Here is a 14093-nt window from a genome sequence, read left to right as displayed (position 1 = left end):
TTTACATACAGTGACTTAAGAGTATACAATTGAGGACTAAAAGGAAGCCAAACAAACTTTTGTCTCCCTTTTCCTTTTTCTTTTTGCTTGCAAACAAACTCTTCAACAACAGTGAATAATCAAACCGAAGGAAGGAAAATTTAATACATTATTCGAAGGGATATCAAGTGAAAGTTAAAATAAATTGTTTCTGTATGATACATAGAGAATATGTGAATCATTCGTTAGTGTCAGCAATGGCCAATGGTGGAGTTTAACAGCACTAGCGTTTGGGATTCAAAACCTTGCTTAGTTCCTCCAGCTTTCCCATCCTGAATTTCTCACTTTCCTTCACTAGCTAAAAGATGAAAATACACAAGCCCAAAAGTCAATTAGATAGGGGAATTTAAAAAGAAAAAGAAAATCAAGAATAAAAGAATAAAAAAAAGAATGGTTATTATGAATCGTCACCTCTACTAGAGTGGAGGTTAGCTGAGTTTTCTCGTTATTCTTTTCGTTGAAAACCTCTAGCACTTCTCTGTATTCTTTCTCCTATTGCCACAGGAAAATATCATTAAAATTTTTAATTTTAATAATACAAACACAAATTAGGAATGAGGGAGCATTAGGAGAAGATTTATTTTAAGTTGTAAAACTAGCAATTGAACAACGAATTTAGCTGTATAAAAATGGGAAAATAACACTATACAACTACTCTCAAAAAATCAATCAAAATATATATATATATATATATATATATATATATATATATATATATATATATATATATATCTGTGTGTGTGTGGGGTGTAATTGGTGTGTTGATGTTGTTGTTGTATACATTATGTTATATACAAAAGTTATACAAATTTTATACACTTTTTCGACTACCAAATGTAAATAATTACCGTTGCAGCAGACTAAAAGTTATAATACTCAAAAAAAAAAAAAAAAAAAGAGAGGAAGGGCAATAAGGAAGTAAGCAAATACTACCTTCTTTTGACAGGTCTGTCCAAGTGATTTGATTTCACGGTTAACAACGTCAATTTTCTTGCGTACCATTGCAACTTCCTTTCTCATTGGATCCGTCAACACTTCAAGCTCCTTTTAAAAGTTATTAACATGAAATAAGAAATCGGAAATTAAGAAATGAACATTTCATTCTAGTTTAATTTGTTAAAACGACTAATATTTGGGATCAGATGAAGCAGTATTTACCTCCCAAACACGAACCAAACGCCTAGTTTCTTCTTCAGCACGGCTAAGTTGAGTCTCAACTTTTCCTTTCACCTCCATTTTCTTCCTCTCAATCTCTTCTTCTCTTGCTTGAAATGAAGCCAATGCTACCTTTGTCATCTCTTGATCTTCATCGTTGTCGTCCGCAGTCGTTGAAGTTCTTCCACTGCTCCCAACACTTTGAAGAGTACTCATCATTTTTCTCCTTACAATTTCACACCTTCTTTCTTTTCATATTTTGATCCCTTTTTATTAGTGTTATTGCTTTTGCTTCAATTCTAACCTCTCTTTCACGTTTCCTTTCTTCACTTCAAAACAATATCTTGAAAGGGTACACATATTAAATGAAATACGTACGTGTTATCTGACTAAGTTTCATGTCAACACTGCCCAGAAATGTATTTGCATATATAAATACTGTAATGGGAATGAGTTGTCTTTGCTAAGTTGTAAAAGGATTAATATGCAAAATGATAAAATAGGCTTTTGCTTGAAGGAAAGGGTAGCCTACGTGATAGTTTAGTTTGTTATTTTGACTCATTCGAGTGTTTGTTACTTCAGAGCCCTCTGATGGGGTTGTTTTAGTCTGAATTGCCAAGAGGTGAATCCAGAATTTAAAATGTGTGAGTTCTTAAAGGTTAATGAATTAGGGGGATTATTGATTTAGTAATCAATAAGTGAATTTAAAAGCACTTATTTAGTAATCAGAGTTTAAAGTTTAAAAGAATTTTCAAATACAAAGTGAATTTTTTTTAAGCACTATAAAAGAAAGAGTTTAAGCATTATAAAAGAAAAAGTGCTACATAAAATGAATTAGGGGGATTATTGATTTAGTAATTAGTCATTTACGAACATGGAGGGGAATCTTCGAGCAACGATAAAATTGTCTTCGTGTGACCTATAACAATTTGTTTGGATGGTTGTTACCTGTTATATTGTATCGTATTGTTACTTAAATTTTATAGTATCGTATCGTTAAATTTGTTGCTGCGTAACGACGAAAAGTGTCACTTTATGGAACGATCGATTGGTGTGGTCACTGTAAGCACGTGATTTTTGACCCTCCCCGAGAATTTTCACATTTTAGTGTGAATATGTGAAATTGGGTCTAGTATAGCTATTTTAACTATTTTTACTTTATTTCGTTGCAAAAGAAAAATTACAAAAAAAAAAGTATATATATAAATTTTAGTTTATGTATCCCTCATAAACTTGAAAAAAACAAAAATTGTACTTTATTTTGGTACTTTATATAAATTCGAAAATTAACAAAAAATATATATATAATTCTATTAATGTTTTGAAGTCATTTTAATACAAAAAATATTATTTCATATTTTTGTCTTTATTAAAAAACGAAAATTACAAAAAAAAATAGTTTTATTAATATTTTATAGTTATTTTAACTTTGAAAAATACAAAAAATATTACTTCATATTTTATCTTAATATTTACGAAAATTACAAAAAAATGGTTTTATTAATCTTTTATAGTCGTTTTAACTTTGAAAAAATACAAAAAATAGTACTTCATATTTTATCTTAATATTTACGAAAATTACAAAAATAGTTTTATTAATATTTTGTAGCTATTTTAAAACCTTAAAAATATTTAAAAAAAAGATATAGTTTTGTTAAATACTAGTCTTATTTTCGGTAGTTATTTTGCTTACATAGGACTAGTTAAGCAACGTGTTCCTATTTCTCGGGTCCGGGCAAAAGAATAATATTCGGGTTCAAACTACCCGGTTTTAGGCCTAATTTTCGGACCTAACCCATAATAACCGTGTCCAGGATACGTGGGGAACCCCACCACGCGTGGGCTCATTTTTCTGGGCAAACCATGTCAAATACACGGACTAACACATTTGACAAAGGGAAAATTTTGGACTTTTGGTCAGAAAAAAAAAAGGAAAAAAAACGGACTTTTGGATTTTTGAAGAAAATAGTACTGTTTCATCATCTTCTTCAGGAGAAGAAGGAAAAACCTACTGTCAACCTCCATAAAAACGATCCAGTTCCAACCAACGAAAAAGGGAACCACCTCCATCGTCGGACCCGACCTTCCCCTCGTCGACCACCGGCGTACACCACCCTACTCCAAAACCCTCACGTAAAACCACCCGCAAAACCTAGAAGATTACCGTCCGAACACCACCCCGTCTCTCTCCACCTCCGTCAACTGCTCAAACGACCATAACCACCGCCGAAACCACCATTTCCGACTTCTTCAAGTCAAACGACCCCACGACCGCTGCTATCACGCAACAGCTGCTATTTCTTCCTCGCCGGAACAGCTGCACCACCAGGTCACCTTCCACCGCGACCAAACGAACATCGTCCAAACACCACCACCAGTTCCAGCCATCCCACGCACCCCAGCAACACCCAGACAACCGCCCGTCAAGCAGTAGCCATCGCTACTGCATCGTCCAAACACCCCCTCCGTCAACTGCTCAAACAAACCTCCACAGCTGCTCCCCCACGTCCACCGTCGCCCAGCTCCCCCCAGCTCGCCTCCTTCCCCAGCAACGAACCAGTCACCATTAGCATTAGCCTGCCCAGTTGCCGCCGTTTCTTCGCTATCGTCGCGCAGTCCGTCTGAGGTCGTCGTCGGGTTGTGCTCGTGGTTTCCGGTCTGATATCGTTGAGTTTGACATCGAGGTTCCGTCATTGGAGAGGTTTCCGATAGTGGTCGGGACAGTTTGGTTGTTGTTCTCGCTTCAAACAGGTGCATACACATTTCCAAACGTGTTATATTTGCTTAAATGGAATGAAATGATGTGGATTTCCTATGCACTGTTTGTGTATCGGATTTGTTGAATGTCTTTTCCTTTGTTTCGTTATTTTAGGTAGCTATTTGACATTTTGTTTTCTTCATGTTTAAATTGTTGTTATCCAAATATTTGTCGTAATAGAGGTTTGTATGAAAGGTGTTAATTATTTAGTTTGTCTTAATAGTTGTTTATACATGTGGTAGTAATGTTGAAATTATAGTAGCAATTTTAATTCCGCGGAAAAATACTCGCTTCATCAAATAGGTTCAATCTATAACCTATGACCTCGCAAAGTAGCAAAGAATGTAGTTATTTTAGCCTTATCCTTTTTTTCCTTTTGAAAAAAATAAATAAACAAATAAATAAATAAAAAAAATAAAAAATAATAATAAAGAATAAAATGAGACGAGCCTCGCCGAATAAAAGGGACAAATTGCGGGGCCCTCACAAAATATATGTATTAAATACTTAGATTCCGGGATGGGCCGTTTAACAAATTTCACGGCCCTCCCCACAAATAATAATGCGTTGGTTGCTTTAGGCGCATCTTAATAATGTATCTCCCTAAACTCGGGTGCACATTTATGTGACCCAAATCCAAATCTCAATGGAATCGAAATGTGTCTCTAATCACGGGTACATTGACTGTGATGTGGTATGAGATGCATTTCCATGACGTTGCAAATTCTTTTTTGAATGAGACGAGCCTCGCCAAATAAAAATGCAAATTGCGGGGCCCTCAATAATCAGTCATAATAAATACTTAGAATTTGGGATGGACCGTTTAGTGAAGTTCACTACCTTCCCTGAAGATAATAACGCGTTAGCCTCTTTAGACGCGATTTAATTAAATTACTTTCTTAAACTCGGGTGCGCATTTCATGCGACCCAAATCCAAATCCTAAAACATCAAATAAAATATGTTTCAGATTGTGGGTGCATTTCATGTGACACAGTCCAAAGATATGTTTTAAGCGATGTTCACATTCCTAAAAATAATGATAATAAAGCGGTAAAAGATAAAATTTGCACATGGTTCATAATTGTATTAAAAATCAGATAATCAAGCCAAATATAACAGTTGAGCGACCGTGCTAGAACCACGGAACTCGGGAATGCCTAACACCTTCTCCCGGGTTAACAGAATTCCTTATCCGGATTTCTGGTACGCAGACTATAATATAGAGTCATTATTTTCCTCGATTCGGGATTAAAATTGGTGACTTGGGACACCCTAAATCTCCCAAGTGGCGACTCTGAAATAAATAAATAAATCCCGTCTCGATTGTCCTTTAATTGGAAAAAACTCCCCTCGCACCCCCTCGGGTGCGGAAAAATGAGGTGTGACAGCTCTGGCGACTCTGCTGGGGATTGACCCAGAACCACTGGTTCAGGGTTAAGAATTCGAGCTTAAAATAATTGTTATTATTTGGCTTTATCTATTATCTGATTTTTTACATGTTTGAGCCTAATGTGTTAAATGCTGCTTTTACCGTTTTGATATTATTTGAACTGTATATAAACTGTGCCGAAACTCATATCCTCTCTGAGTCTTCTAAATCATGAAGAAGGGCGTACTTCGTATGACTTCTTTTCTGTATAGTGTCAAATCCCAATTTAGAACGAGGTTCGGATAAGTTGCTAAGCCGGTGAAGCTTCTGTATTCCCGGTACGCTGCCCCCCTTGGCTCGAGCTGTCCGCTCGGGTAAGCCAGGTCTAGAACAAACACCCAGGTTCTGAACCTAGTATAACAAAGCCACATGCCGGATCCCTAGTAGGAACGTTTATTTGCATCATGTGCATTTGACTTAGGGGACTCAACACAGGGGTTGGGTCCGTCTAGGACAAGCAACCTGAAAATAATAGACCATCTTATGGCATCCTATGTGCTACATGTTGTATTCAGTCAAGAGCGAATGGGTCATTTGGTCATTTCCAGCATGATGTTATTTTAATCAAAGCATGAGGAACATTTGCGGAATCCAAGAAGCCTTGGAATTCCCTATGTCCCCCACGCTTGCTTTTTGGGAAAACACATGGGGAACATTTGTGGAATCCTAGAAGTCTTGGAATTCCCATATGTCCCCCACGCTTCATATGTTGGAAAAAGCGCATGGGGAACATTTGCGAAATCCAAGATGTCTTGGAAATCCTTATGTTTCCCATGCCACATTTTGAAAATAACAATAAACATAAAAAAATAAAAATACATATAAAAACAAGGCATGAAAAAAAAGATTGTGTATGTTTTCATCATCATCCACAAATTAGAAAATAGTGGAAAAGAGGAGAAAATAACAGTGTAGAGATATAACTACTTATTGTTAGAAAAAAAAAACAAATGTCCAAGTAGTGTCGAAACTCTGCCGAAATTTTGAGAAAATAAAAAAAAATGTGTTAGTTTGCTTTATTAAAAGCAAAGGGAAAAAAAAGTCGTCGCTCTGTTTTGTTTTTCAAAAAAAAAGGAGAAAAGATATATAGTTTGTCTTGCCATTAAAAAGAAAATGAAAAAAGAGTCTTATTTTAAAAAATAAAAAATGTTTTTTTTTATTTATTTATTTGCTTATGAAAATGCAAAAAAAATATATAAAAGAAAAAATAAAAGAAGTCTTTCATTATCTGTCGCAAGTATATATATTTAAAAAATCCAAAAAGTTTTTCTTATTTTCCAAAAAATTTATATATATCTTTATTTGTTGCAAGAACAATTGTCTTGCCAAAAGTTTTTAGAATCCCAATTCTCAAAACAAATAATCCAAAAATATTTTCCATTATTGACACCTTTAGAAAGTCTTTCCATTTGTTTTTAAAAAAATCCGAGAATATTTTGATTCTTCTTTCAAAATTGAAAGGGAATTCAAAATTCAAAAAAAAACATATTTTTAAAGCATTTCTTTTATTAAAGGTAAAATTCCGAAAAATACTTTCTTCTTCTTCTTTAGAATAAAAAAAAAAAGCAAATGAAATTCAAAAATATATCTTAGAAGTATTTCTTTCAAAAAAAAAAAGATCAATCAAAAATCCAAAAAAAATATACTTCATTTCTTCTTTTAAAGTAGTTCTTTCACAAATTCAAAAAAGGTTAGTTCATCTACTTCTGTTATTTTTATCTTTGAAAAATAGGTTGTTTTATTTGTTGAAAAGAAAAAGAAAAAACGAGTCTCGTTGCTAAAAATAGTTTGTACTCGCTTATGAAATGCCAAAAAATAAAAATGGAAAAGAGTCATGTTTTAAAATAGTTCGGTTAATTAGCCCGAACTACGCGGGTTTGATTCTCACCGGATGTGAGATACGTAGGCAACCCTCATCGGGTCCAACCCCACCTTTTGCTAAAAAAGCCAAAAACAAACAAATAATGAAAAACATGTCGAATTTTAAAAGAGTCGTAAATAAGTCAGGTGATGTTGTTTTGTCATAAATAGCCGAATGTTCCCGAAAGGGACGCCGAAAGGCTGACTTTGCGTAAACAGCCACCTTTTTGGGTCATTTTTTTTAAAAGATTTGGTCCAGTTGACCCACACAGCCTTAAAAATCTTCGTCCCCGGGACGTTGAAAGGCAGTGCTTGCAATATTGAGTTTTCTAATTTGAAAAACGACAAAAGAGTCATAAATAAGTCAGGTGATGCTGTTTTGTCATAAATAGCCGAATGTTCCCGAAAGGGACGCCGGAAGGCTGACTTTGCATAAATAGCCACCTTCGGGTCATGTTTAGAATTTTTGGTCCAAGTTGACCCACACAGCCTTATAAATCTTCGTCCCCGAGGCGCTGAAGGGCCGTGTTTACAACGCCAAGTCTTTTATTGTAATTTGAAAAGAAAAAAAATCAAAGAGTCAGCGGTCATGTGAATACCGTCTTTTGTCATAATAAGCCGAGCCAGCTTCGGCCGCATCTTAAACCGTTCTTGCCGAAATAGCCTTAGAGTATCTTTCAGTTGTTGAAAGGTTATTTTCGTAAAAGAATGGACAAGTTTGTAAAGTGTCGAAATAATCCTCCCCGACCTCAAAATTCATGTGAAATTTGGAAGGGGCCACATTTGCAAAAAATAACCATTTGGTTGCATTTGCCGAACAGAGAAAGGGAGCTGGAATTTTGTTTTTGAGTCTACCAATCTTTTGATTAGAATATGTGGGTTGTTTGATTTTCGAGTTTGTAGGTCATCTTCAAACCTTTGAAACCCAGTTTGTTCTAATATGAAAAAATGTTTAGTATTGTTTATCTTTTAGTGGTCCGAACTACGCAAGGTCTGATTCATGCGGGGTCATGATACGTAGGCAATCTCCATAAGATTCGACCACGACAAAAAAAAATGATGATGAAAAAAAAAGAAAGAAAAGAAAAACAAAGGTAAAAATAAAAAAAAATAAAAAAAAATATTGATAATAATAATAATAAGGACCGACTGAGTCCATTCTAACATATTTGGTTTTGAATTGTGAAGAAAGTTGAGGTGGTTGGTTTGTGCCTCAAAGAAAATGACAACTAACGTCGAAGCTGTTACAAGTGCTCCAGAGACTCAGAGTGGGAAGGTTCCTCGTCATGAGTCACAATTTGCGACACAACAAGAGCAGTACCACTCTCATGAGTACCACTCGTACTCGTTTGATCTTGCTGCAAAAACTGAGAAGCCTGCCCGAAAGATGGTACAGGAAGAAATGACCCGAAGAGTGAAAAGCTTCGAACAATGGTTGGAGAACATGCAAGGGTTGGCAGGCCAAAAGAGTGTTGCCTTCAAAGATCTATGTATATTCCCCGATGTCCACTTGCCGCCTGGTTTCAAGACTCCAAAATTTGAAAAGTACGATGGACATGGAGATCCCATAGCCCACCTGAAAAGGTATTGCAATCAACTGAGAGGGGCAGGAAGAAATGAAAAATTGTTGATGGCTTATTTTGTGGAAAGCCTTACGGGAGTAGCCTCCGAATGGTTTATGGATCAAGACACATCTCGCTGGTATGTCTGGGATGACATGGCACAGGCCTTTGTCAGACAGTTCCAATACAACATCGACATTCCCCCAGACCGCATTTCCCTTTCAAACTTGAAGAAGAAACCAAGTGAAAGTTTCAGGGAATATGCCATAAAATGGAGAGAGCAAGCAGCTCGAGTTAAGCCACCCATGGATGACCACGAGCTAATTACTGTCTTCCTTCAAGCGCAAGAGCCAGATTACTTTCAAAACATGGTGTCCGCAGTTGGCAAAACCTTCTCGGAAGCAATCAAAATTGGAGAAATGGTAGAGAATGGTCTTAAGACAGGCAAAATTATAAGTCAAGTTGTTCTTAAAGCCGCAACTCAGGCTGTCCGGTTTGAGTCAGATAATCTTAGCGACGCAAATGAGGAGATTGAAGAAATCATGATGACATCAGGGTCTAGAAGAGGTCCCAGAAGAACATCTCGAAGGTATGAGCAGCCTCCTCAAATTTGCCATGGCTCCCCTGAGCAGTATTATCCACCTCAGGATGCTCAATACTCTGTCGCTCCACCTCAGTATGTTGTCCAGCCACCAAAACACCCCAGGAGGCGAGCACGAGCATCACAAAATCTCCAGAAGTCTCCACAAAATTTTCAGGTACCCTATAACCCACAGCCAAGCCAGTGGTATAAAGGGGAACAAAGGTTGAAAGATAATTTTACACCAATATGAGAGTCCTATGAAAGCTTATTTGAGAAATTAAGGAATCATGACATGATTGCACCTATTCCTCCAAATCGTGTGGACCCACGTGTAAGAAGCTTTGACCCTTCTAAAAGGTGTGAATACCATTCCAATGTCCAGGGGCACAATGTTGAAAGCTGTCGGGATTTGAAAAGAGAAATAGAAAGAATGATCCAAGAAGGGCGGATTGTGATCAATAACAGTGACATGGAGCACTCGAACCCTATCGAGAACTTGTTGACAGAGGGTGACGATGTTGAAGCGCGTAATGGTCTTGGCAGTATCGATGCAAAGCTCAGTGGCTAAGATGCCAATTTTTTTTTTGGGAGGACGCTTCGTTCCTTGGTCAGCAAGAGAGAAGCTTGTGGTGGCTTATTTTGCGGTCATTTTTGTTGTTCGGATTATTAGGATTGTAATTCGGATTTGTTTTGTGTCAATGTCTTTCCGCGTATCTTTCCGTTTTGTCATAGCGGTTTGTTTAAGTTTTGTCCAAGTTGTTTAGGATTTTATTCCGGTTTGCTTTGTTTTTAAAACCATTTGTTCAGTCCAATGCAAAAAATTCAGTCTTTGATTATTCCCAGTCATCTTTCTGTTTAGTCATTATGTCATTCTTATTCAGCACCGATTCTAGTGACATGACATGCGCACACAGTTTGGGCCTAGTCTTTAAAGTTAATCATAAAACCCCAGAAAGGCGATCAAACCATTTAAAGAAAATAAGGACGGTTTGAGATTATTTGGAGCCCGAGTCATGTGAAACTGGGGCAAGTTAAACACAAAGAAAACCGTTAAAGAAAGATTCGCCTAAATTGGCATGGGGGTCGTTCATAATAATGAGAATGAGAGTGTCGCCCAACGGTGTTTTAGAAGTGACAAATGAACAAACAGATGTTGAATATAATTGTCAAGTCCGGCACCATCGGAAGAGACTATAAATCTATTGTTTAATTGTGTTGTTTGCACTTGGCATGTGTTGAAGACTGGAATGACGAAGGCATTTTGTTCTGCTACCCAAACACTTTATCCTTCGTTAGCCCTTTGAGCCTTATTTATTTTCTTTCATACCCCTCGTTCGGAATTAGTAGCAACGAATAAAATACGCAAGCATGGCAGGTAAGAGAAAAGAAAGAAAAGAAAACAACAAAATGGAAAAAGAAGAATAAAAGAAAAAGAGAGAAAGAGAAAAAAAAACGACAAAAAGAAAGGAGCAATGAGAAAGGAAAAGAAGAAAGAAAAGAAAAGTGATAACAAAAAAAAAGAAGAAGAAAGTCGGAATGAAAAGAGGAATTGGGAACTACGTTTGACCTGATTCCTCAAAGAGGATACGTAGGCGCTTCACGGCTCGGTCATAGTTTTGAAAAATGAAAAAAAAACAATTAAGATATCCCCAAGCAAGAAACTGGGGCAAAAGTTGCGTTTGTTGTAAATAAATCTAATTCCGAAGGTTGTAATTAATAACCCAAAATTAATGCATTTTTGAGCCTTTAATACCATTTTTCTAGCCCTATCCAAAACCTACGTTACGGTCCAAAGAAAGACCTTCTGATCAGTTTTCAAAAAATGCCAAGTCAGACAAATGAAGAGTCTTACCGGCGAACATAACATTCTGTTACACAGCAGAAAGGACTCTAATCTCCAACAGAAAGAGTCATACCAGCAACACTCCAAATCCCCATCTGGAGAGAGATATAAAACGAGAGAGTCTTATTGGTGAAAACCTTCACAGGCACCATAAGGCGATGAAAGCTGAGAGAAAAGCCAAAAATGAGAGAGACTTGATAGTGAAAACCCTTCGGGCACTGCAAGTCGAATAAGATTAAGATGGGGAATCACCAATTGAGGATCTTGAAAGATGATTAACGGTAGAGGATAGGCCCCATATGCATGTCATGGCCATTAGAGTCAGTATCTGCATTTGATAGGGTTTTATTTATAGTTTCTTTTGTAAAAGAGTCATCGTTTCCTTTGTCTTTTATTTTGTTTCTGTTATCTTTCTCCTTTCATAAAAAATTTCCCCAATAGAGTCTGTCCGGTCAGAACAAGTATGAAATGACTTCAAAATATGCCATCATCTTTCCAAGATGAGATCTGACTAGTACATCCAAATGGTATAGTCAGCAAGGAACAAGCGCGAGGCCAATGTCAAAAAAAGATATCCCCAGCAAAGGGAATTGACAAAAGGATTGACGAGCGTCAAGAGAGATATCCTTGCCAAAACTTAGGTTATAAACCTCAAAGGCCAAGGCCCATGAACAGAGCAAGGAGAGCAGTGAGCATGATTGGGCGAAATCCATACTAGACTAAAAGGTAAAGGAAATGGCATTGATGCAGAAACGCATGCCACAAGGGATATTATCAAACTGGGGCAGAAAATTTTCCTTTCATTTAGAAAATTTTCTGGAAGTCAGGTACCCTCAGCTGATAACATTTTACCCCCAACAGGTAAGTAAATCAAGGGAGGTAGTCTTCGAAGGAAGAAGCTATGAAAAAAGAAAAAAGAAAAAAAAGAGAATAAAAAAAAAAGAAGAATAAAAAGATAATAATGAAAAAAAAGAGGGGAAAATTCATCCCAATCCCCAGCAAGTATTCGAGGTAAGACATTTCAAGTCTTAAGGATATTTTCGGGTTCATCCGCCCTCAAATAGGATATGTCGGGTTCATCCGCCCTCAAATAGGATCTGTCGGGTTCATCCGCCCTCAAATAGGATATGTCGGGTTCATCCGCCCTCAAATAGGATATGTCGGGTTCATCCGCCCTCAAATAGGATATGTCGGGTTCATCCGCCCTCAAATAGGATCTGTTGGGTTCATCCGCCCTCAAATAGGATCTGTTGGGTTCATCCGCCCTCAAATAGGATATGTTGGGTTCATCCGCCCTCAAATAGGATATGTTGGGTTCATCCGCCCTCAAATAGGATATGTCGGGTTCATCCGCCCTCAAATAGGATATGTCGGGTTCATCCGCCCTCAAATAGGATATGTTGGGTTCATCCGCCCTCAAATAGGATCTGTCGGGTTCATCCGCCCTCAAATAGGATATGTTGGGTTCATCCGCCCTCAAATAGGATTTGTTGGGTTCATCCGCCCTCAAATAGGATATGTCGGGTTCATCCGCCCTCAAATAGGATCTGTTGGGTTCATCCGCCCTCAAATAGGATATGTTGGGTTCATCCGCCCTCAAATAGGATCTGTCGGGTTCATCCGCCCTCAAATAGGATCTGTCGGGTTCATCCGCCCTCAAATAGGATCTGTTGGGTTAATCCGCCCTCAAATAGGATCTGTCGGGTTCATCCGCCCTCAAATAGGATCTGTTGGGTTCATCCGCCCTCAAATAGGATATGTTGGGTTCATCCGCCCTCAAATAGGATCTGTTGGGTTCATCCGCCCTCAAATAGGATATGTTGGGTTCATCCGCCCTCAAATAGGATATGTTGGTTTCAGTCTTTACTTTTAAGTGTTGAAATTGGGAGCCCGCCCAGATAACAGAGGCATAAATTCAGTCTTTTTATTTTCAAGTGTCGAAGTTGGGAGCCCGCTCAGATAATAGAGGCATACATTCAGTCTTTTTATTTTCAAGTGTCGAAGTTGGGAGCCCGCCCAGATAATAGAGGCATACATTCAGTCTTTTATTTTAAGTGTTGAAATTGGGAGCCCGCCCAGATAATAGAGGCATACATTCAGTCTTTTATTTTAAGTGTTGAAATTGGGAGCCCGCCCAGATAACAGAGGCATACATTCAGTCTTTTTATTTCAAGTGTTGAAATTGGGAGCCCACCCAGATAATAGAGGCATACATTCCACGTCTTCACCCATAGGAGATGCATTTCCTCCTAAGTTTTAGTTTTACCCATAGGAGATGCATTTCCTCCTAGGTTTGTTCAGTTTCACCCATAGGAGATGCATTTCCTCCTAAGTTCAGTTTTACCATAGGAGACGCACTTCCTAAGTTCAGTTCTACCAATAGGAGACGCACTTCCTAAGTTTATTGCACCCAATAGGAGACGCATTTCCTAAGCAAGTTTTTACCAGTAGGAGACACACCTCCTAAGAATAGTTCACCAATAGGAGACGCACTTCCTAAAGTTTAGTGTCACCCAGTAGGAGACGCACTTCCTAAAAACAGTTATCCCCAATAGGAGACGCACTTCCTAAGTTTATTGTACCCACAGGAGACGCACTTCCTCAAAGTTAAGTTTTACCCATAGGAGATGCATTTCCTCCTAAGTTGTTTTTCAAGAAAAAAAAAAGAAAAATCTTAGTCTGATGAATCTTTCTCCTAAGATACCAAAAAACAAACAAGACCTAGTCTGATGAACCTTCTCCTAGGATCAAAATCTTAGTCTGACGAATTTTTCTCCTAAGATAGAGACCTAGTCTGGCGAACCTTCTCCTAGGATCCAAATCTTAGTCTGATGAATCTTTCTCCTAAGATACCAAAAACAAA

The 14093-nt window shown here is 37.6% G+C and overlaps 1 protein-coding gene across 1 annotated transcript; it reads right to left on the bottom strand.

Annotated features, from left to right (window-relative positions):
- Positions 1-29: 29 nt before the first annotated feature.
- LOC107794196 (uncharacterized) lies at positions 30-1451 on the bottom strand. Its single transcript, XM_016616669.2, has 4 exons — positions 1198-1451; positions 973-1083; positions 451-531; positions 30-337 (listed from the first exon to the last, which is right to left on the bottom strand). The coding sequence occupies exons 1-4, from the start codon at positions 1411-1413 to the stop codon at positions 263-265; spliced, it is 483 nt and encodes a 160-aa protein (XP_016472155.1). The 5' UTR covers positions 1414-1451; the 3' UTR covers positions 30-262.
- Positions 1452-14093: the final 12642 nt, after the last annotated feature.

This window comes from Nicotiana tabacum, chromosome 11 (genome assembly GCF_000715075.1).
Source record: "Nicotiana tabacum cultivar K326 chromosome 11, ASM71507v2, whole genome shotgun sequence".
Taxonomy (NCBI): Eukaryota; Viridiplantae; Streptophyta; class Magnoliopsida; order Solanales; family Solanaceae; genus Nicotiana; species Nicotiana tabacum.
Note: the sequence above shows the minus strand (reverse complement) of the source record. Positions and strands in the feature narration are given on the sequence as shown.